The sequence below is a fragment of the Netta rufina genome, assembly GCF_964035555.1.
Source record: "Netta rufina genome assembly, chromosome: 1".
Lineage (NCBI taxonomy): Eukaryota > Metazoa > Chordata > Aves > Anseriformes > Anatidae > Netta > Netta rufina.
The window spans coordinates 39699181-39722201 of NC_140123.1; the positions used below are offsets into that span (position 1 = coordinate 39699181).

A 23021-nucleotide genomic window follows, 5' to 3' on the forward strand; every position below is an offset into this window, starting at 1 on the left:
GGACATATACGCTATTCAGATTATATCTTTACCTATGGAAATACTTACCCTTAAAGCCCTTCTCTTGACTTCAGTGAGAAAACTGGAGTGGATCCTACTCGATACTGATAAAATGAAAAGTACGGATCACACTGGATCATACTTTTCACTGCACCACAGTCTTCACTGTTGTGTGATGCATCTCATCCAACTGTATCCATCAGTTTCAACAACCAGCTTAAACTAGCATATTTTCTTTAATGATGGAGTAAATTGTGAACCCAGATTTGACATGCAATTAGAAATTACACAAAATGAATTCCACCATAATGTCAACAGAAACAAAACCAGGTACTGTGTGCACAGGTGCTACCAGCTAAGTACAGTGTTGAAAATCATACAAAGGAAGATGCTCATTTTTTGTGAACATAATTTGCAGAAATTAGGCTAGATCCATAATCAGAACTTGGGCACCTGTTCAGATGTATTCATTACAGGCTGCAAGGAGAGGGATTGGCGTAACAATCGTATTCACAAAAACTAGGACACTGAGTGAAAAGCTCCCCAAAACAGGGGCTCAATATCACTCTCCTTCAGGCTCTAGACCTTATTTTACACATCAAGGAGGTGTTCACTATAATTAAAACTCACGGATCTACACCCTTTTCTGTATCTCCCGGACCTATTCCTGTTAAAACAAGGTGTTAAAATTTTCTTCCAAAAATACTGGTAGGGGAAAACAAAGACTCACATAAACTTCAGTGGTTGAAGTATTCCACCATGAAGGTCAGTATCAAATCTTTTATTTCTCTTCAGGAATCTAAGTGAAAATTCCCTATAATAACCTCTTATATATGTCATACATAAAAGCGTATGTCCTAGAGATGTCTTCCCCTCAGAAACATAATTGCCACTGTACCTTATGTGTTTTGAAGGAGCACAGATTTTGAGACAGAAATTCGCATTAATCAGGTTTAGGTATTTAAAAGATGCTACATACCAATAAAAAAGAAGCTATAAGAGTGGGGAGTATCATTCCCAACTGAAACATGGACTTCATCTTAGATTTTTTGGTGTACTAAAAGCTATATGACATAGACTAAAGTAGCTCATTTTATAGAAAATATTGTACACAGATTTTTAACAATTTTTAACAATTAAGAAAACCAATCGCATTATTTGTAACACATGAAAGCCTATGAGGTACTAAGAATATTCTGCTAAATTCAAACTCAGAGTAGGATCTCACACTTACTTTGGCTAGAAAGAATGAAGGAGAATGGACGAATATCAATTTGAGGCTACTAAGCATTTTACAGATCAACATTGATAATTATCGTCTTCCAGCAATCAGCCAGCAAGAATATCTAATTAATGTTTTTTGGGGGGGCAGTGGGAGCTGTTTTAAAGGGCTACCTAAATCTTGTTCCTACAAATGTAGGGCAGGAAACAAAGAAAGGAAGAAAATCCGATAGCTGATCCTCCACATTTAATCAAATTCAGCTCAAAATAAAATGATTTTTAATTCACCTGAGTCCCACTTCATTGCACATTTTTTTTTCAGATTTTGAAAACATTATCTTAGTGTCATCCTACTGCTTTTATAAAGTAGATAACATCAGAAAGAGATGCACATGGGATAAATCAGCAGATTTACTCCAGTCTGGATTTAGTTTCAAATGTTGAACTGTTACTCCAAAAAGTGTCTCTTTATAGCAAGAACTGAGCATATGCAAAAACAACTTTCAAGTAATAAAATCAAGATGCATACCCCCCAAAAAAAGTTGGTGTGGCATTTCATAAAAGAAATGGTAAAAGCTACATAAAAGAAAATGGTAAAACTACAACATTATCTTGTAGGAAACTACAGAAATTACACATCAGCTGCAGCCAGCTCTCAGTGTTTTCCTGGTAAATGTTAAATTACTCAATTTTCCCTCTTTATGCAATAGAAGATGCAAAAGAACCCATGCTAAAACATTAAAACAAATCACCCACCCCCAACTCACTTGCTGCAAAAGAAACAATAATAATAAAAATAATAATAAAAAAAAAGCACAGCTTTTGAGACTGATACAATTTAGACACCTCAATGTGACTACAAATTAAGATTTTGAACCAGCTTGCTTAGTATTATCACACATAATTCATGGTACTCATTAAGCTCAAAACTGAGAAAGTTTGAAAAAAAATGAGAAAGATTTGAAAGTCCAGATTTTTCTAGTAAGACCAGCATGAAATTGATATCAAAATTGGAGTAGGCCAAATGCTTCCCTGAATCCTTAGGTCCTAGAAATAATCAACATATGGTTTGTGTGACTATAAACATGGTGCTATACAAAATAATTGAATTTGATTTATTTGATTATTTATTTTCATGATTGCACAACCAAAACAACAATGTAGTAATACCAGTTTAAGGTGTCTTATATCAGTAATGACTATTTTTGTTTCCACAGAGAGTTTATAGCTCACTAAAACACAATCCATCACAACAAAATTATTTCAGCTATACTAAAAGGAACTATTTTATATGATATTTTAATTATAAAGGACCTGTTAAGATAATATGCATTTTGTGTCAAGACAAGCACTTAAAATCTCAGTCAGGTAAGACACTAAAGCCCCTTATATTGCAAATGTTTTGCTAAAAGACAGCAAAAGAAACAAAGAGAAGATGCCCCCCAATTCAGTAAAATATGATAGCATCCATTCATTTCTTATCTACAGCCTGGGAAATCTTTTCTCAGTGAATGGAATGTTATCACAGGTAAATCAGAAATGAACAAATTAAATGCTTACATCAGTCTACTGGGATAAATCATTTCACATGCATTCCACCACAGGCTGTCAAGTCAAAGCAGTAATAAAACAAAGTGTTGTGTGATTTTGTGTTTCTCTCTTCCTTCAGCAAAGATATGGACATTACAGAGTGTGTGTCAGATGGTTCTTCTTTGGTAGCCATTGAGGAAACTTCCGAGTATACATTTTAAAAACCACCATAATATTTTGCTGGGGAAGTGACACCAAAAATTATGGTATCACCTGATCTTTCAGTACATGGTATGTCCACTTGGTCAGTCATATTCTGTATGTTAGGTGCAATTAAATCCTAGAGTAAGAAGATACAGCACCTCCTGAAATAAATGAAACTTGAACTCAGCTGCTGTTGAACTGAATTTGCCTAGATGAGGATTGGTCCATTAGGTATTATTTATTTGCCCTTGTACAGAATACATACAGATGAAAAGTTGTATTGCCAAAGTAAGAATCCTAGAACTGATGAAGGAATCTTACTTAGGATTTGAAACTTGCACTTCAGACAGGTAGGCTGTGCCCATAAAGAGTTGCTGCATGTAAATGGGTCACAGTTTTCATATCTTTAACATCTGTTGTTTATACCCAAGAAAGCACATCAGGGGCAAGAAAATTAATTCCCCAATTGCCGTCAACTGAGTTAGGGAACAGCAATAAACAGCTTACTGTAAGCCTCAAGCTACAATAAAATTGCTGTCAATAAACTGCGGCTGATACGGTTTTGCTGTGCTAGAAGAATAGATTCTTTGGAAGTGAAAATCTGAAATGGAAACTATAAGGATTCTTCCTTGTTCCTATACACAAAAGAACATTATCACAGAATTCCAATAGTATTAAACTCTCAGGATCCAATTCACTGTTCCACATGTGCCATAAATTTATTAGCATTTATGAAACTTTGGTTTTGCACATTCAGGACAGTTGAGACTCTAGCAGTTCTGATAAAATACTTTTGCATTGGAAACATTTAAAGAACAAGGAAGCTTGCTAAACTTTTGCTGTCTGTACCTGTATACACAAAATGTTCCCTACTCTAGTTTAGCATTTCTACTGTCACTATTGAAAATGGTATTATAGCTTAAGGTTATGTTCAGATTTCCATTATAACCCAGAGTTTTCACATGCTCTTAACTTTCTGAAAAATTCTTCTTTTCAGCTAAAATTTTCCATGCTTGGTCTCAGTTGAAAAATGAATTTCTTTAGACAGTTGAGCAAAATCTGTTAACCTATTTTTCAGTTATACAAGGATAGTAAGAATACACTGCACACTTTCAACATTTCTAATATTTTAGTATAGATATAGATATATAAATATATAGAACTCAAAGCAATAAAATTTTACATGCAGACATTTTTCCAGGTGACTAGTCCTCACACAAGACTAATCCATGCTAATACATACAGAAATTAAGCAGGGAAAGGAAAAGAAACAATGGAATTGTATTCTTTTTTTCTACTGAGTAGTAAAACAGGGCCAATAAAAATAATACCTTGTACAGAATTATGGAATGCTATGGTTACAGAATTTTAATATTTGCAAGTGATGTAAATTCTGCACTGCTGTTACAATGCAAATTTCCATCATCTTATGCACCTTGAAATTGTCACTCTCAGTATATGAAAATAGAATCACTAATGTTTTAAGTTTTGTTTTTTTTTTTAATATTATATAAACCCCAAAGTTACAGATTCAAATACTCCAGAGTAAGACAATATCAGCTGCATTTGCCACAGAAAGCTTGTGATCTGGACTGATCAGTGTGAGTCTGGCTTCCTTGATCAGGCAAAAAGTCCATTGACTGAAAAAGGAGTAAAGCAAGCTCCATAGACCTTATGTTATCGACTGTATGATTAAAAATATACTTTAGTATGGAATTCATTTTATGTGTCAGTGAAGCCCCAAATCCTAAATTTCTGCCATCAGATCACAGAAAAAAAAAAAAAAAAAAAAAACAGTGTTACATACATTTAGCTTTCCCGAAACTACAAGAACTGTGCACATTTCCAGAATTTATAAATCATCATCTTGATACAGGACAACACTTTGAATGTGCTTATAGCTGTCTTCTTGAAAACAGCGTTTGAAGTAATTTGGACTTTAAGGATCTGCTTCAGTCCCACTACTTTAAATGAAAGTTAAGCACATGCCTAAAGGTTGTTTGCTTAAGAATGCACACTGAAGGTTTGGGTCAAAACCTGTGTTATTTGCCACTGCTGTACTTCAAATCTGATTAAATGAAGTTATTATAATTTAAAACTTGGATAACCATGGTAAATTGCCCATGATTTCTTTTGTTATTTAATCTGTTGTTAACCTAGTGACATTGAATAAGAGGTTTTTATCTGTTTATTTGCTTTTTATAAAAGGTCTTTCACAACGAAGAATACATGTTGTCTTCTTCTGTATTTCCGTGTAGCTGTTTGGTGTAGTGACTTACTAATTTGAAGTGCATTTTAAAGTTCAATCAAATTCTGAAAAGAACACTGATTGAGAAGCCTGCATAGATTTAAGCATTCGTTATGAGTCATAACACTGATTTTGGAAGCTTAGCTATACGAGCTGGTGGTGTGTAACATCCTTTCCACACTCCTAATTATGTGAATTAGCATTTAGAACAATCCCAAGTTCAAGTATTCAAAAATGCTCTTTTCAGAGCATCCACCAGGTTTACTGCAATATAGGCACTTGAAGAAGGCTTTGGTTTTTATACTGGATATTTCTGAAACATCAACCTGTGCAATTCAAAGTGATATGTGAAGACAACCACAGAATTTCCTCTAAATTTATTGACAATTGCACAGAAATTGCCCAGCAAAAAATACTAAGAAGTTTGTATTGAACAATCTATTTCTGAATTCTAAAAGCTTTCTGACTTAGGTCCCAGTTCTAATGGACTTCTAGGGCCCAGCTCCCATTAAAAGTAATGGGATTTTGCTTGAAAAAAGTCCAAGTGTGGACTTGGGTCTCAGCTCTCTATGAGTTTTAATTTATTCATCTGCAAGATACACTGCATGTGTATTTCGCTTGGACTGAAAGAAAATTTAAATAAAAACTTAGGATACCAGTATTTCTTAGACATATACTAATCCCGTATGTCATCTTTCCCCATCTTAATGATTCCCATACCATTTCCAAACCACATAAATAAAATCAAAATATAGGTAACTTATTACAACTTGTAACATAAGACACCGAGAAAAGAATTATTTTAAACCTTAAGAAAACAGTACAGTGGCAGAGAACTAGGTATCTCTTCATGAAGGATTTTTTTAAAAAAAGTTTTTGGATATTGTGACATTAGTATTAACTACAATTTAGTGAGGTTTTTATCTTTAAGTCTGAATACTTTGTGTAAAGGCCATACTCTATAACACACCTAAAAAAACCAACCAACTAAAAAGACCTATGAAAGACTTATGAAAGCGTCAGTGCCAATGAATGCTAGCCAAAATGCAACCTAATCCCAGGAATTACAGAAAGAATAATGAATAATATCAAGACTGCTAATGATTACCACCATTGTTGGCTGTACTCCTCCAGCCAGAAGTGTTAAAAGGACACAAGAAGGTTACTTCCTGTAACATGCATGAAAAAACAAAACAAAACAAACAAACAAAACCACCATCTCCTCCTCCATGAACTAAAAATACATAAACTCAGTTTAGATAATAGTCTGTCTAAGAAACAGTAATATTTGCAGCTATACATAATATTACAGCTTTTACAGGGACTGATAAAAATCGTATGACATCAATATTTGCTGACCTCAGAAGGGTCAGCATATGAAGACTTTAATAAGTCTTCAATGGAATTTGAATCACATCCATACAAACAAATAAGACAAATATAGATATAATGGCTGATTATTAAATGAAACCAATATATTTAATGTAATGAATACAGGTAACTAAAAATATTGCCTGTAGTTTTTGTTTGTTTGTTTGTTTGTGTTTCCTTCTTTGTTTCCTCATACTCAGTTTCACAGTGCAGAGCTTACATATTCTGTCAGGTAAATCATATTTTGGATCTTAACTGCCTCAAGATACTGTGGGGGATTAAGTCTGAGTTTCTTAATAGAGTTTGGAAAGCTAATTCGAGCTAAATTAACAACATCTCTGAACAGAAAAGGAATGCGTGGGTTGGTTGTGTTATATTTTGTAACTAAAACTGGGGAAAAAAATCTGGAAACTTCAGCCAAGTAACCACTGATTATGCAGAGCTCTTCTATGCTTTTTTTTTCCTTTATTTTATTTTTAAAACATTTTTTTAAATTTATGCTGTCAGTTTGTTTATGGTGCTGTATAGCAAAGCAGCCTGCACACTATGTGAGTTCACTGCAATTTAAAGCCCTTTAGAAAGGTTAAGTTTTTGCACCAATCTTCTAAGATGTTTTCAGTGTCTCACTATGAGTTGTCTAAGAGTAGTGACTTTAGCAGAACTGCCTCAGAAGTGCTTGTTTTATTCTTAGTATCTTGTTAGTGTGACACCTTACAGACACCCAAAGTCAAGACACAGTTCTGGGTACATCACATTCATCTTAGATAAAGCTAATGCAACAGCAAGGGAATGACTTTAGCCTAAACTTGGCTACTGTCAAAATCTTTTTGCAATGACAAGCCTAAATGTGTCTCACTTGATTCTGTAAGATCCACATCCCTAATAAACACAAAGAAATCACCATAACTTGTAGGGTACAATGCCAGCAGGTGTATGAACGTCATTTCTAACACCTAAAAAGTTGGTGCAGTGAAAGCTGAGCACTAGGAAAGCTGCTTTGCAAACACACGAACTTAACTACTGACCACTCCAGTGCAACTATCATTAAATAAAAGGTTCTTTGGCTGTAGTACCAGCTTGATCCTTCCCTCCCCCCTTTTCCTACCTACTGCAGGACTGGCATCAGGCCAGCCTAAACGACATAGTACCTTAGTGCCATCTACAGGCTACATTGACATTCTAATTTAGTGGCAAAAGATGAGCACCAATAAAATAAATTAGACAGCGTTGCATTTAAATCTTTATTAGCAAGGAATTATTAGACCTAAAAAAAATGGATTTGGTTGAAATATGAGTTTCTCAGCCTCCTAATCCTGCTTCATATGGCGTATTTCACAGTTTAAAATGAGTTATGACAGATCACTTATGCATTACTAAGATGAGAAAATATTTACAGTGGGCTGACTTTTTTTTTCTGTATAATTCAAATGTATTCAGAGAACACATTCCTTTTTGAAAGTATGCTTTGGCCATTTTTTAAAATATGCAACAAACTGTCTATACGATACCAACTTTAATCTATTACAACACAATAATTTGAACTCAAAACAGAGGAAGACTTCTGTATGGCTTAAATATATCCTACCAACAAACCACATGCTTCACAGACGAAGTAGCTTAGAAATTCAGCTGTCTTTGTTATGGAAAAAAAAATTAACCCTTTTAGTAACACTAACTTAACAAAGTTCCAGATAAGCTTGAACTGTAAAAGAAACTCAAGACAACTCAGATCAAAATTTGAAATTAAATGTACATATCCCTTCAATCTTGAAACAATCACATCTTTCTGTCTGAAATTTAGCATATAGGGAAAGAGGATTTTTTTCTTCATTAACTTTTACATTTGGACAGTCAAATAATGGGGAGAAAAAAAAAGTCTTTTTTTTTTTTTTCATCTTTTTTTATGCATATGTATGTGCATATGCAGGGACACATGCAGTTCTTTAACAATCAGTATTCTTCAAAACCCAAAGTTTTGGAGGTATTTAGCAAATGCATGGTCAAACCCCAAGTAAAATTAAAGGGGTTGAGGTTTTTTGTTTGTTTGTTTTGTTTTGTTTCTTTTTTCCTTTTTTTTTTTCCCCCATAATATAATTAAGCTAAATTAGACTGAAACAAAACCAAAAATAAATATACTTGCACTTTTAATACTGGTTGATCGGGCACTTGTATGCAGTACTTATAGACCAGTAAAAGTGCTCGTTTACCTGTCTGGTGTGTAAAGGGCCCTTTGTCTTGAAGCCTCCTTGGGAACTGCACTCTGAGGCACTGAAGTGATCTGAACTAGTGGAAGAGCGTTTGGAAAGGGTGTCACAACCACCAACAAAGGTGTTGTCCAACGGGAGTTCCTGAATCACGTGGTGCTTTTTCACTGAAACTGGAGTGTCAGGTTTGAGATGAAAAGCAGACTGTGGAGAGGCAGATTTGTAATGCTTGGCAAGATCAGGACTGTTAGGCTTAAAGGTTGTTGGTGGTGCAGTGCCCCAGTCAAATCTTCCTATACTTTGCTCCTCCAGCTCTGCTGGAAGGCTGATTGTCCCGTTGATAGGTTCATGAACTGCATCATCAGGTTTGGATTCCTCAATGGTCACGAAGTTCAAAAGAGAACTCTTTGGAGATTTCCTTTTCTTTCTTTTCTTTTTCTTGTTTTGCTTGTTCTCCTGATTAGGAGACATCCATTCAGCACCTTGCTTGCTCCTCTGTGCGGCTTTGAATCTGGATGCATGCCGGCAGCGAACAAGAACCGTGACAAAAATCACCACTATAACAACCATTGCACCTGCCACAATAGCAATCATGATCGTGAGATAGTCCTCATTTTGGTAGGGTTGGCTACTGTCCCCTATGTTCCGGTCCAAAGGTGTTTCCATAGTCCTGCGTATTAAGTCATAAATATAAGAGGCATTTCCAGCAGTATCATTCACATACAAAAATACAAGCACAAGAGTATGCAAGGATTTGGGATAACCCAAATCACTTATGTTGACAACTAAGCGATGCAGCCCCACATCACTAGGAGTTGGTTTTTCTTCCAGAGTGATATTACCTGTCACTGGATCGATCCGAAACAAACCCTTGTTATTTCCACTTACTATTGTGTACTTCAGTTCGGCATTCATTCCGGTGTCAATATCTACAGCAAACACTTCTGCTACCACTGATCCTGGAATTGCTGAGAGTGGCACTAACTTGAAAGAAGTATTAGAAGGCGGGTAAATGACAACAGGACTGTTATCATTAACATCCATTACATTTATGGTTACTTTTGCTGTAGAAGAGCGAGGAGGTTGTCCTCCATCAACTGCCTTCACATCAAAGGTGTAGGAGCTCTGCTGTTCTCGATCAAAAGAAACATTGGATTTTATAACTCCAGAGAATGGATCCAGCACAAAGTTTTCATTGTCATTCAGGATGGAAAGGGTCACCACTTTATTTTCCCCAGCATCTGCATCAGTCACCGTGATCACTCCCACAGTGCTATACTTTGGTAGGTTCTCTGATACAAAAAACTGAAAGTGATTATGAGTAAATTTGGGACTGTTGTCATTTTCATCCAATACAGTAACAATTACAGCTGCTTGACTCTGCAAAGGAGGGGTGCCATTGTCTCGGGCTGTAACAGTGAAAATGAATCGTTCCTGTTCTTCTCTGTCAAAAACTCTGGAGGCTGTTAAAACTCCCGTCTTTCGATCCAGATCAAAAAAGGAGGCATTAGGGCCAAGCTGATAAACAATGTCTGCATTTTTCCCACTGTCTTCATCTGTGGCACTAATAGTTGTTAAGTATAGACCACGACGGTTGTTTTCAGAAACTGACAGCTCAATTACAGGCTGGCTGAAAATCGGAGGGTTGTCATTTTCATCCTCCAGTTTAACTCTTACCAGGGCAGTCTGGTTCAAACTAGGCTTGCCAGAATCAGAAGCAACAATTTTAAAGCTGAATTCTTTGGTGCCCTCATAGTCCAACAAGGAAGAGGTCTCTAACAAATACTGGTTGTCATAAACTGCCTTCAAGTGGAAGGGGACCTCTCTCTCAATGAAACAGATCACTTTGCCATTCACATCAGTGTCCTTATCTGAAACTGTAATTAGGGCAATCTTTGTATTGACAGGATCTTTCTCAGATAAGTACACTGTGCCATTGATGGGACTTATAATGTACCTGAGGTCTATGTTAGGAGGGTTATCATTTACATCAGTGACATTGATGGTAACGGTTGCCCGAGCTGGTGTAGAGCTACCATCGCTAGCCAGCACGGTCACTTTGTGAATAGCAGTCTCTTCCCGATCTAAGGACCTCTGAACTGTGATCAGCCCTGTGGTATTGTTTAAAGCAAAAAATCTTTTGGTGGCAGGGGCAACTTGGGCACCAAAAATATATCTGATTTCTGCATTGCTTCCTATATCTGCATCTGTAGCATGAAGCTGAATTACGGAGGTGCCTACGGGGGCATTTTCTGGTATATGGACCTCTACTTGACTCTCTTTAAAAACTGGCCTGTTATCATTGACATCACTTACTGTGACTTGCAGGATAGCTGTGCTGGATTTCTGTGGGGTACCTCCATCCTCCACTTTGATTTTCATCACATAGGTGTCCTTTTGCTCTCTATCCAAGTTCTGCTGCACAATCAGTTGAGGCCATTTCTCTCCTTCTGGAGTTTCTACAATATCCAGTCCAAAGACACTCTGTCCATTCAACAACTCGTAGTGCTGTACACCGTTGAAACCTGTATCAGGATCTGTTGCTGATGGGATTGGAAAGCGACTGTTGATCAGAGTGTTTTCTGGTATGGAGATATTGATGACAGGGGATGGAAACATAGGTGCATTGTCATTAGTATCCTTTACAATTATTTTTATTTTGATCAACCTGAAAAAATCATTGGGGAGAATCACCACTTCAAGTTCAAAGAAGCACTCATTTTCTTCTGCATAGGAAGCGCCAGCACAAAGTTTTTCTCTGTCTATTCTGTTAGATGTTGTAAAGATTTCCCCGGTGGTACTGGACACTTTGACCAGAGGGGCATCCCCTGCTTTAGACACGAGTCTGTAGACAAGGCTGGCACTGGTCCCTGTGGCAGCATTGATATGAGAAATGTTCAGGTCCTTTGGTATGTTTCCTATGGGAACGTTTTCAGGCAGCTCCTCTCTAATAGTGTAAATAAGTTCTTGAGCTACAGCAGAATCCAGCCTTAAACAGGCAGTCAAAGCAGCCAACAGGTAAAAATCCCTCAGGTCCATGATAATGTTTTTATTCTCTTTGCCTGGATCTTAGGACTTAAAGGTTTCCACAGAGAAATGATGCGCGATTTGCAAGAGGAGGCATGCATGGACTGCAGGATGCATTACATCTCATTTCTTACTTGGAGACAGCACTGTCAACACAACCATACAGAACAGCATTATTGGCTTTTAAGGCATGACAAATCCACAATTTCCAGCTACTACCTGTTTTTGCAAAGACACACTCGCAATACTACATTTTCCTATTGCTCCCTTTTAAAGCAATCCCTCCAGACAAATGCACCAATATCCCATTGGCTGCATTTGCACAGAGCAAGAACAGAAATAACTACTTGCAGGATTAAGGGTAGCTACAGTTTCGACACGTACTTTCTGAATAATTTCTTGGCACACCGTGTAATCCGTAACGTGCATTCTCCCTCTACCCTCCTCCACCCAGTCATTTCGTGCAAGTAAAAATCATCCTGTACTTCTGCTGGATTGTAACTGCTATGGCAGCTGCCGAATGTCATTTGTTGTTTGCTTCCATACGCATTTTTTTTAGCTCTTGCTAACCAGATTTCTCTTTGCTTCTTGTGCCTTGCATCCCCCCACTATTGCTATCGCACTGGGAAATAACCACCCGGACATGCTGCTGCTGCAGCAGTCGTCACTGGCTACTTCACATCCCTATTGACTGACAAGACAATATCAGGACTTACAGTTTCTTACACTCTCAGCTCAACGTTTCCCCTCCAGATGTTGGATACTTCTCCTTCTGCTTAATAACCTTAAACTTTATTTGTTTGTTTCAAAACACTGTCTAAAACATGGGGCTGGAAATTCCAAATGCAACTTAGGAGCAGCCAGTATGTTTACAGATGGAGGGGGAAAACATCTCTTCTGAGTATGAGAGGAGAAAGAAAGGTACAGCCTTTCCCCATTGACACTGATCTCCCTTCAGGATGTTATTAGCAGCTGCCACACACAAATACTGCAGACTAATAATGCAGGTTAAAAAAAAAAAAAAAAAAAAAAAGCGACAGAAAGACTTATGTTTGCATGCTCTGCTAAACGCAAATTATCAGGGTGCAAGGCTCCCAGCACCTACAGTTTGGTGGAAGTGGGCAGCCCCGAAGCACTAATCTTATCTGCATTAAGCAGCACGGTAGCTGATGCCCGTGATTACTTCCAGCAGAGTGATGCAGGTAGGGATGCAGATACTGTGAGTAGGTGAGCCTTCGCCACCAACACCAACTGAATTCAAAATACTGATTCTTTCCTAGGTAAATACACTGCATGTTGGCTTTTATTATTTCTTTTAATGAAATGCATCACAGTGTATGGGTAACTTTGCACTTACGTTGGTTGTCTACCTTTGACGATCTGCTGCAGCTAAGCAATGATCTGTTCCAGCAGATACAGCACAATGCATCTGGTAAACCACCAGTTTTGGAGAAATCAGCAGCAGCCAAACGCTTCCTCCTTGAGATATGTGTTGCTTCGGGGTGGCAAATTAGCAACTCCAGGGAACAAATTCACAGTTCTGTTGTTAGTCATCCTCTCCACGTTTCATTTCTATTAAGCGGCGATCCTTCGGGTGTTTAACATACACGCAACAGCACAAACAAACAGCAAGCAGAAATCCGGTACACTCACTTCTTCAGATCGGGGGTATTTTCCGCTCTGCACTGCACACAATTTCCATCTCTCTCTCACCAGAGCAGAGCCAGCTACGTTAAGTCTGCAACTTCTTACTGGAAATGACAGAGTTGGTCTGGCGGTGCTTCTCTCCCCCCTCTGTATCTCTGGGGTGATAGTTACCCACAAAAAAAAAAAAAAAAAAAAAAAATCCTAGCAGATTATTGCTTCAGCGATGGGAGGAAGCGACAGCGCTTTTCCCTCCTCCCTCCCTGTCTCTCCCTTTCACGCACACTCTCTCCTTTCCTCTCTCTCGCTCTCTCTCTCTCTCTCTCTCTCTGAACTGAAATTCTTGATATAACTCTCAATAAGCCCAGAGGGAGGGTGTGAGCGGCGCTAAGCCCCCCCTCCCGCCGCACTGCATTGGCCCACAGCGGCGGGGGAGGTGGCTGCCGGAGCGCGGCCCTGGCATTGGCCGCCGGCCGCGTCGCTCCGCGGGGGTGGCCGGCGGGGGCAGCAGGGCAGCACAGCGCCTCCGCACCCCGCGGAGGGCTCGGGAGGGCCGAGCCCAGCCGAGCTGAGCCGCGGGGCGAAGCGAAAAAGCGGGGTGAAGCGGGGCGAGGAAGGAGCGGGGCGAAGAAAAGAGGAGCGCCCCCCCCGCTCGGGGGGGAAGGGGGCGGGAGCGCATCGGGGGGTCGGGGGCGCCGAGGCGGGCGTGGGGTGCCCCATCAGCGAGGCTCCATCGTGGGGAGAGGGTGGAAAAAATAATTATTTTATTATTATTATTATTATTTTTGTTTAGGGGGGGTTGCGCCCGGTCCGCTGTGCCCGGGGGGAGCGCTTGCGGCGCGGCGCGGGTCGCTGCTGGCCCCGCGCATCCTCCGCGGCCTGCAGCCCGCAGCAAGCACCCTGCCCCGGCCCTCCTCAGCGTGCTTCGGCTTTATATTTAATACATGCCTTTTCATCTATAATTCACGCTGCTGCTCAGACTCCAGCCCTGTCTCGGCTCCCATTTACGCCTGCACACCTTTCTCCTTCCCCTTCCCGAAGGGTCAGCCGAGATACTCGCTGAAGGGAGAGATGTTTTGCTGTTTTTTTTTTGTTGTTTTTTTTTTTTTGGGCTGCTTAAACACTGAACTGGAAAACACTTCACTGTGGTTTGATAAATAATAAAAGTGAGCATTTCTCCTTCCCTGTAAATGACACAGGTAAATTATCCAGCTAGCCACAAAGAAGCATCGCATGCCTGGAAGACAATGTAATAAAACGCCGATGTATTATGATATGAGTGACCTCAAAAGTGTGACAAGAAGATGATTATACTGCATTATATATAGTGCATTATATATAGTGCATTTTTCAACGTTTTCTAAAGCATGAATGAACCTTCATTTGACTGCTTTTATTGCTAGCTTTTCTCAGCTTGAACTTGCAAGCAGTATCGCACAGTACCTCTCCAATTTAGTATGCCCAGATACATGGCCATGCTTGCTGCTGTTTCTGGTTAAGCCTTTCAAATAGATGTGCATACAAAAAAAACAAAGATAACATTGGTATTTGACTTCTTGTATATGCGATATTGCAACTAGAAAATGTACACATTTTCAATAGATAGCACAGGCCAGCTAGAGATCTGAGTTTCTACCTTGAAGATTTTACATTTTCAAATGCAGCCTCCTACCTTCAGATTCCCATATATACATATGGAACACATATGACACAGTGTTAAGTAATAGTGGAAGTTCCTTGTATCTGTTAGAGGTCAGTAATTTGAATGGCTTGGCATTGTGTGGTACATGCTGATACTACTGTGGCACATCCCTTTGGAAATGATACAGATACAGACTGTTAACACGCTGTGTATGTGAACATTGCAATCCTGTAATCACACGATGTGTAAAGAATAAACATTCTTAGTTTTGCAGTGCTTTGTATTTGTGTCTGAAAGACTCCTATTACAGCCCTAGAGAAAAAATTGATTCTGGTTTTGATGACATCAAGTAATGGTAGCGAACGGAACTGAATCTAATAATAGTTTAAGAAAAATGTTCATTATGTAATACAGGAAGGATGGCTAGAGCCCCAGCATTGAAAGTCAAGCAAGTGACACAAAGGAGCAACCTTACTGCCAAACTGCTTAGAAGAAGAATTCTGTGAATGAATTAAGTATGCAATCCTTTCGTCTTCCAAAATACAAAGCAGAACAGCCATTAATAAAGAAGATAATTAGAACTACGAGCATTCTGTGTAATGCAGTCTGCTTCTGAAATATGGCATGTTTATGTATGTGTTAATAATGCACACATTTTTTCTGACACTAGTCATATCACAGCAGTATGGCATCACAGACGTTTTATAGCCTCATTCTAGTAACATCACAGACATAAAACATTCTTATTCTAATCACACCATAGCCATTTCAATGTCACATTGTAGTCACATCACATAGCCTGGTAATAATTATTTAACTTTATTGCTAAGCTGAATAGTTTTCTGTTTGCTCAAGGATGACTTTAACTTGTAGTCAGAACTGATTACCACGTGCTCATAAATGAGCTCTTCTCGTGTATACAGGGTTAGCCTCATGAAAAGTTAAGGAGAGAAAAAAAGTAAAATTTCAGTGAACAAGTCATGGTTGGATTTAAACCCCAAATGGTCACAGGTCACAATAATAGAGTATTTTTGATGTTTTCTGAAGCTACATCGGAAAGCCAAAGATGTTTACTTGAAGTTCTGCTGTGTTAATGTTAATGTGCTTGCTTTAAAATGCTGTAGTTCTTTAATCATGCAATGGGAAAGGCTGGGCTTCAGACTACAGTGTTTGCACAACAGATTGTAAATTGGTGTCTCAGAGCACCAAAGGGGCTAGAACTGTCATGACTACTTCTAATAATCTTGGAAGAAAATTAATAGAAGCCTGAGTCCTTGAGCAGGAATCAGAATCGCTCAGTACAGCAGTACACAGCCTCTGAAATTCGAGGAACTGCCATAAAATGTTTCCAATGTTCACTTGAGTAGCCATGTTTTATCCTCCAGTAAACGTTTATTCAGTTGATCTTACATTTGGGAAAACTATGGCATTTGGTGTTTGGTCAAATGCAGCTATGTACTGTTATTTATACTGTTCCTTAATAGCCTCCTTTCTTTACCATGATGTATTAGACTTTTGTCTGCATTTAAGAACACTGGTCTCCTAATCACATCATAACCTATTAGAATGACTTTTGTATTGTAGCATATTAACTCTTCATCCACATCATTACATGTTATCTTCACTTCCATATTATTATGTATCAAATTATTTTCCATATCATATTTGACTCAAATTCTAGCATGTTAGAAACTGACTCCAATTATTCTGTACTAGCTATAGTCAAATTGCACTAAATGGAATTGCTTACATTGTATCATACTGACTACAGGCTTACACAATACATTATACATGAAACTGATTCACATTATGCTTAGCTAACTAAAGACTTTAATCTTGAAGTGTTGAGCATAAAATGCTATCATTCTTCATCGAACTGGCTCTGGTCACTTGATCATTTTGTACCTGGGATTGCCTCTTACAGTCTGTTATTAAAGCAAAATGGCTTTTCCTCTCCTGCAGTTCTAACACTTTCTGTGGAGAGCTGATTCATATTCTAATAAGTGAGCTCTCTGCATCATGCCATCTCTCTACAACACTCTGCACCTGACCTACAGCGCAACTATAGCATATCCCTTCATTCCAGTGTTCTGAAAAAATAAACTACAAACATTTGTTATGTGTGTTCCAATAGCAGGTTATGTGCTAGCTCTTTAGCAATCCTTATTATTATCCCAGGAAATTGTTGTTTTGTTTTGTTTTAAATGTTGCTTAAATCATTAGCAAGTGCAGCTTTGGTCCCGTCCTGAGTAGGAATTATTTAAAACCAAATTGCCAGTTCTGCCATGATTATTCAGGGTGTTCGTGATGTGGTTCCTTGAATTGTCTGCTGAAATGCAAGTGGTTTAGAGTTCAGTGTGGCAGGTAAAAAGTGAGGTCTCCCCATGTTATGGATAGTATTTAATCTGTGAAGTACTTCACCTTCATAGGGAAGGCATTTGCTTTGCTCTGCTCAAACTAGCACTAGCATTTCTCTCTCCTTGACTCAGGCTTCTGCCACAAGCCGGTCTCATGGTAACCTCAGGAAATCCAGTTCTTACAAGAAGCACCTGTGCCAAAAAGTGATGCTTATCTTCTGTGCTCTTAACCCTGAAAACTTTAGGAATTTTTGAAGACAAGAGAGGAGAATGCCACAAAGTTCATAAGAGCATACAGAGAGGATTGTGGAGCCATTTTTCTGCGTATCATTGCAAGCATGTTTCTCCTTACAAGCATGATTCTTTTGTCCAGACTTTATACATCTGAGGCTTTGGATTTTAGGAGCCAGTTTAAGAGTTTCCTTCTCTTTCTAGGCATAGGGATTGAACCTGAAGTCTTTATTTACAGAAATAGTTCATATGAAGTCAAATAAAAATATTTTGTGTAATGTAAAGTGTATGTAATCAAAGTATTTCAAAAGGCCAGTTCATTGAATTATGCATGGTACTTATTTAATATGCTCATTTCTATCTATTATTTATTTATTTATTTATTCATTCAGAATGTTTGTTAGAACTCTAGGAGTGCAAAAACACGTAAGCAAACAATTTAGGACTATATATTATATATGTACTCTTAAACCACAGTAGCAAAGTCAGTTTATGATGAATAACTGAAGCCAACTGAGCTTCTGAGATCTTGGAAATACATGCAGAATCAGGCCCTTTTAATGGGTCTTCTTTCTTGAAAATAAACTTAGTCCCTGGCTAATGAAATCACAAAGGGGGCAGGTGACAACCTTTATTCCATTTGAATGGCAGAACTAAATTTAACTGAATTTGCCTTTTTTTTTTTTTTGACTGACAAAGATTGCAAAAGATTGCAAATGTCAGTTCATGGCTCGGAAGGGTCTACAAATGCACAAGCTGAAAACTGGCATTTTGCAGTGCCAGTGTTTAATCCCTGTCACTGTACAATACAGCAAGGTGCCGAACTCCCATTAATTATTGCTGCTTATTTAAAGGTACAGATTAACATACAGACTTGAATTGCTTGCTTGGGAGTGTGATGATATTTTTTTCCTCTCACAGAGCTTTGGTAACTATTTAGTGAAACAATAAAAAACATTTTGAAAATGGCAAAAAGAGAATAATAAACAAGTGCCATTTAAAATGCAATTATTGGACCACTTAAACAAGATGTAATTGCATGTGGCACAAAAAGAAAAAATGTTTTATTCTTTGTTACCCTCATATTATTTTTTGTGATGGAAGTAGCTGATGAATCAGAATACAGAAGCAGATTCAAACCAGTGTGCTTCGTGTAAGGTGAAAGTATTCCAAGACCTGAAAATAACCTGATGTCTTATTAATGTTTTGTTATTTGGAAATGGGAGAAGGAAAAAGACAGGAAAGAAAAGGGAGCCTAAAGGTGTTCAGACAAAACAATGACTGAATAAAGCTTTGCTAAAGTATTTTTATTTCCATCAAAAGAGTAAGTAAGTCTAATTGATGGAGTTATGCTAACGCAATGTTGACAGGATGAGAATGAGACCCAAAATATGAAAAAAAACCTCCTTCAAGCACTTCATGTTTTTCGTTTGTTTTTCGTTTTTCTATTTTCAACTTCTTACCTGCTCTTTGCTTATATAGATCATCTGCAAATAGAATATGTCCAAATTAAATCAATATATATACTCTATTTGGTATTACTGAGATTGACATCTTTGCATCTGAATCTGCACCTAAACATCTTCTGTTTTGGGGACTCTGATATCAGTCATGCCCCACCATTTAGAAAAGGTGACTAAGGTAGTGAAGCTTAATGAAGCTTCGTGTCCTCGGGGGTGGGGGGGTGGGTAGGGGGGAGGGAGGTGGAACACTTGTTTGACACAGACATAGCTTCATCATTTAAATTACAGATTGGAAGGCAGACAGATGACTAATTTCTGTTAAATGCATTGTGCTGTTATGATAGCTTCTTTTTGTTTCTAACACTTCTGTTTTTCTTAACATTCCAGTTAAAACAAGGAATCTACAGTGTTGGAGTTTTGCCTTTTGGGGGTGTTTTGTTTTGCGTTCCACTGGTGGAAAAACTGCAACAGCTACAGATTATGCCTGTTTGCCATGTATGCACTGAAAGGAAGAGGGCAGATTCCTGAATCTCATCCCTTCTCTGTGCCCCAGTGGCATTGCTGTTATTATGAAAGAATCTTTGTTCTCTGGAGCTTGAGACCCATAACAAAGAAGGTGTGTTTCTTCCTCCCATTGGCACTGTTACTCTTACTGTGTATGTGCCACCATGTTCTAGGGAAGTACTTTGATGTAATTTTGGCTTTTTGTAGGCTAATTCCTCTCAGAGTTCCTCTTGATGTGGAAGCCAGAATTCAACAGAGTGCCCATGCAATGTTGAGCCTAAATTAAAGGATTCATCCCAATGAAATTGCTCTCATTAAAGCAGTGGGAGGAAATTACAGGTCTGTGTTTGGCATACTTTAAGGGAATAGGTTATATGTCACCAAATATCTTCACATTCATTTACATACTGTTCATTACTCTAAAAATATTTGGATTCTGGACAAGAGAAAACAAATCTAAAAGACCTGAAATCCACCCTAAATCCACAATTTGTCTTCTCCATAGATATTCACTCTTGCATTCAGTGATATTATTGGCCAGGTTTCTTAGTATACAGAAGTTACTCAAAGTCTTCAAGTAAATAATGTTTAATTGGGAATGTGGTAAGTTATAATGGAAGTAAAGCAAAAATGTACAGGTAATAGGGTACTACTTTCTCTTCATAGGAACTTACTGGATATTCACAGTCAGAAAATAGTATAGGGAAAGAATAAGATGGTGAGTTTCATTGGTTTTCATTTGTTACTACTAATAAATCACTTCTGCCTCCCATGTTGACAAGCAGCAGATGTTTCAACACAAACTCCATCAAAGTTAGTCATTTTGTCTTCTTCCTTATCAATGTTTCTGTCTCTCTAAGGACGACATGCCTCAGGAAATAAGTAAGCACCTATCTATAGGGGCATCACTCAGTCATGCTTAGACAATTATCACAGCAAAACACACCTCAGACTGATCAATAATTGCTTTCCTTGTCAAATTTCTGGATGTCACAAGCAACACCAAAGAGTGGGATCAGACCAGAGCAAAGCCTTGTCTAGACAGTTAGATTAGATTGCTTTTACTCCTAGCAGAGGTAGGAGAGTGCTTTATCGGTCCAGAGCAAAGTCTAACAGGGCCTCCCTCTTCCCAGCTCTCGGCAAAACAAGGAAAATGCACCCTCCAGGGGAAGACATCTTAAAATAAAACAAATTTTTAAAAATAAAAAAGAAAAATTAGAAATTGCTTGTAATTGTCATAGGGCTTTATTTGGTGTTCTTTTTATTTATTTATTTTTATTATTTTGGCAAAGTTTGTCCTGACATATGCCAGAAAGTTGTTGTTTTCAGACATATTTACAGGGATCAGTGCTTAGATTCCCTTTCAAATCTCTGTCTTTCCCTCTTATCTTTCTAAAGCTCAGATACACTGAAGGTCTTCTGCCTGATTAGTTTGTATCCATGCTTGCAAACCTCAGCCCTGGGATGAGGAGAGAATACATGTTTCCAAGATATGGCATTTTTGGAAATCAGTAACTCAAGTTTATTCAGAGTCCTATTTAAGCATTCATTTTCTGTATAGTATATATTTATGTGACTATTTGTCATCAAAAGCAGTACATTTATATAACAACAATAACAAAATCCTACAGATTTTCTTGGACTAAAAGCTCCGATGAAATATATGTGGTGCTAAAAGAAGGTATGTGAAGGTATAATATAAAAATTATAAGTTTATCTCATATCTGTAATTGGGGAGATCTTTTACTTTCAGGCATTACAAAGTATGTCAGTCACTGTAAAGATTAAATCCACACTACCTATGCTATTATCATGCCAGTGAGAAGTAATAATTACCAGGCCTTTTTTTCCACTGTGCAGTTCAGTAAATTTCATACACACCTAAATGAATACCAGTCATTTCAAATCTGAACTTCAGCTATTGCTTGGCTTACATTACTGCTCACCTGATTCTTGACTGAGAAATGTAGGAAATATATATTTTTTAATTATTATTATTTTATATGTATATATATAGGATGACTTCACTGAGGGTAACCAGTTGTAGTCATCACAATAACATTCTGTTCATTAATGACAGATTTTATTTATTTATTTATTTATTTAAATCTAGAAACTATGGAAATCTTATTAACATAATTACATTTAGGTGAATGGAGAGACTGTCTTCACTAGCCCTAGAGAGAGAGATTTTTTACAGATGATATAGCAGAACCTTTCACTGTACACCTACCTATGCTTCTATGAGGGAACAAAAGGACAAAAGGAGTTGCAAGTTTTCAGTTTTCTTTCCCCAGTAGAATTTGGCCTTAAATCTACATCTTTGATATGAGTGAAAATCTCCACTCCATTGATAAAAGCATTTGTTACTCAGTTTAGTCTGATATTGTGTATGTGTTTATGGGTCAGCGTCCTTCCTCTGTCAAAGAGTTACCCAGATATTCTTCAGTTACCCCATCAGGTACGTGAAAGTACTGTAACATCATAAAGTAAAAGCCAAAGCTTTTGGCAAAGCTTGGCATTGTTTGCCAGTGACAATCTTTAGCTGAAATGTAATCTCTCTCTCTTTTTTGTTGTTTTTGATTACATGGGGTAAGCTTCCAATCAGGCTAGAGAAGTTGAACTTATTTGGTTCTCATTCAGCAGATAAGTGTCAGCTCAGTTTTCCTAAAAATAAAGGATGGAAAGAAAAAAAAAGTGTATGTGTGTCTTGAATCAGAAATGAATGTGATCAGCCTGAATATGGGCCTCCAGACACCTGAAAATCATCTCAAGAGCAGGACCTGCATGTTTTAAAGTAGTATTGAAAACAGAGGTGCTCCCCACAAAATAAAGGCAAAAGGATTGTTTTCATAAGTCTTCTTTAATATAGTTAGCAATAAAAATGATTGTTAACAATCCTATGTAGCTTAAGTCAGCTCCCATATAAAATATTCTACCACAAATTCTGTCCTCATTAGCACTGGTATTACTTGTCCTGATATGAAGTAGATCTTACTTAATACTGTAAGACCACTGAGAAGTTATGTGGTCAAATAACAACCAAAGCTTCAAAAAACAGATCTAAAAAATTCTAAGTTTTCTGAAAATAAGATATAGGTATCTGTCTCAGAGTGTAGTCCTGAAAGCCTGAGCTTAAATGCCATCAAACTCTGAAGTAAGTTTCTCTGCACCTTGCTTCAATTCATATTGGTAAGATATGAGAAAAGCTGACCTTCTACTTTTTCAACTGCTCAGAAGTCTCTTAGTCTTCTCTCTGACCAACATGTATCTTAAGCCCTATCAGAATCTACAAATAAGATGCTTTTCTCACTGGATTCTTTACTCCATGAACTGTTTATGTCTCAAACATGAAGCAGTCACTGAAGAAAACCC

At 37.9% G+C, this 23021-nt stretch overlaps 1 protein-coding gene across 2 annotated transcripts in view; it reads right to left on the reverse strand.

The window, feature by feature from the left end:
* PCDH9 (protocadherin 9) overlaps positions 1-11817 on the reverse strand; it is a gene marked incomplete at both ends in the record, with an annotated part of 740599 nt that extends 728782 nt beyond the window's left edge. For both annotated transcript variants that reach the window (XM_084301724.1, XM_084301723.1), the window contains one exon: positions 8782-11817. In XM_084301724.1, coding sequence (XP_084157850.1) covers positions 8782-11817 — 3036 coding nt within the window. The remainder of the gene's footprint in view (positions 1-8781) is intronic.
* Between the last annotated feature and the right edge of the window lie 11204 nt (positions 11818-23021).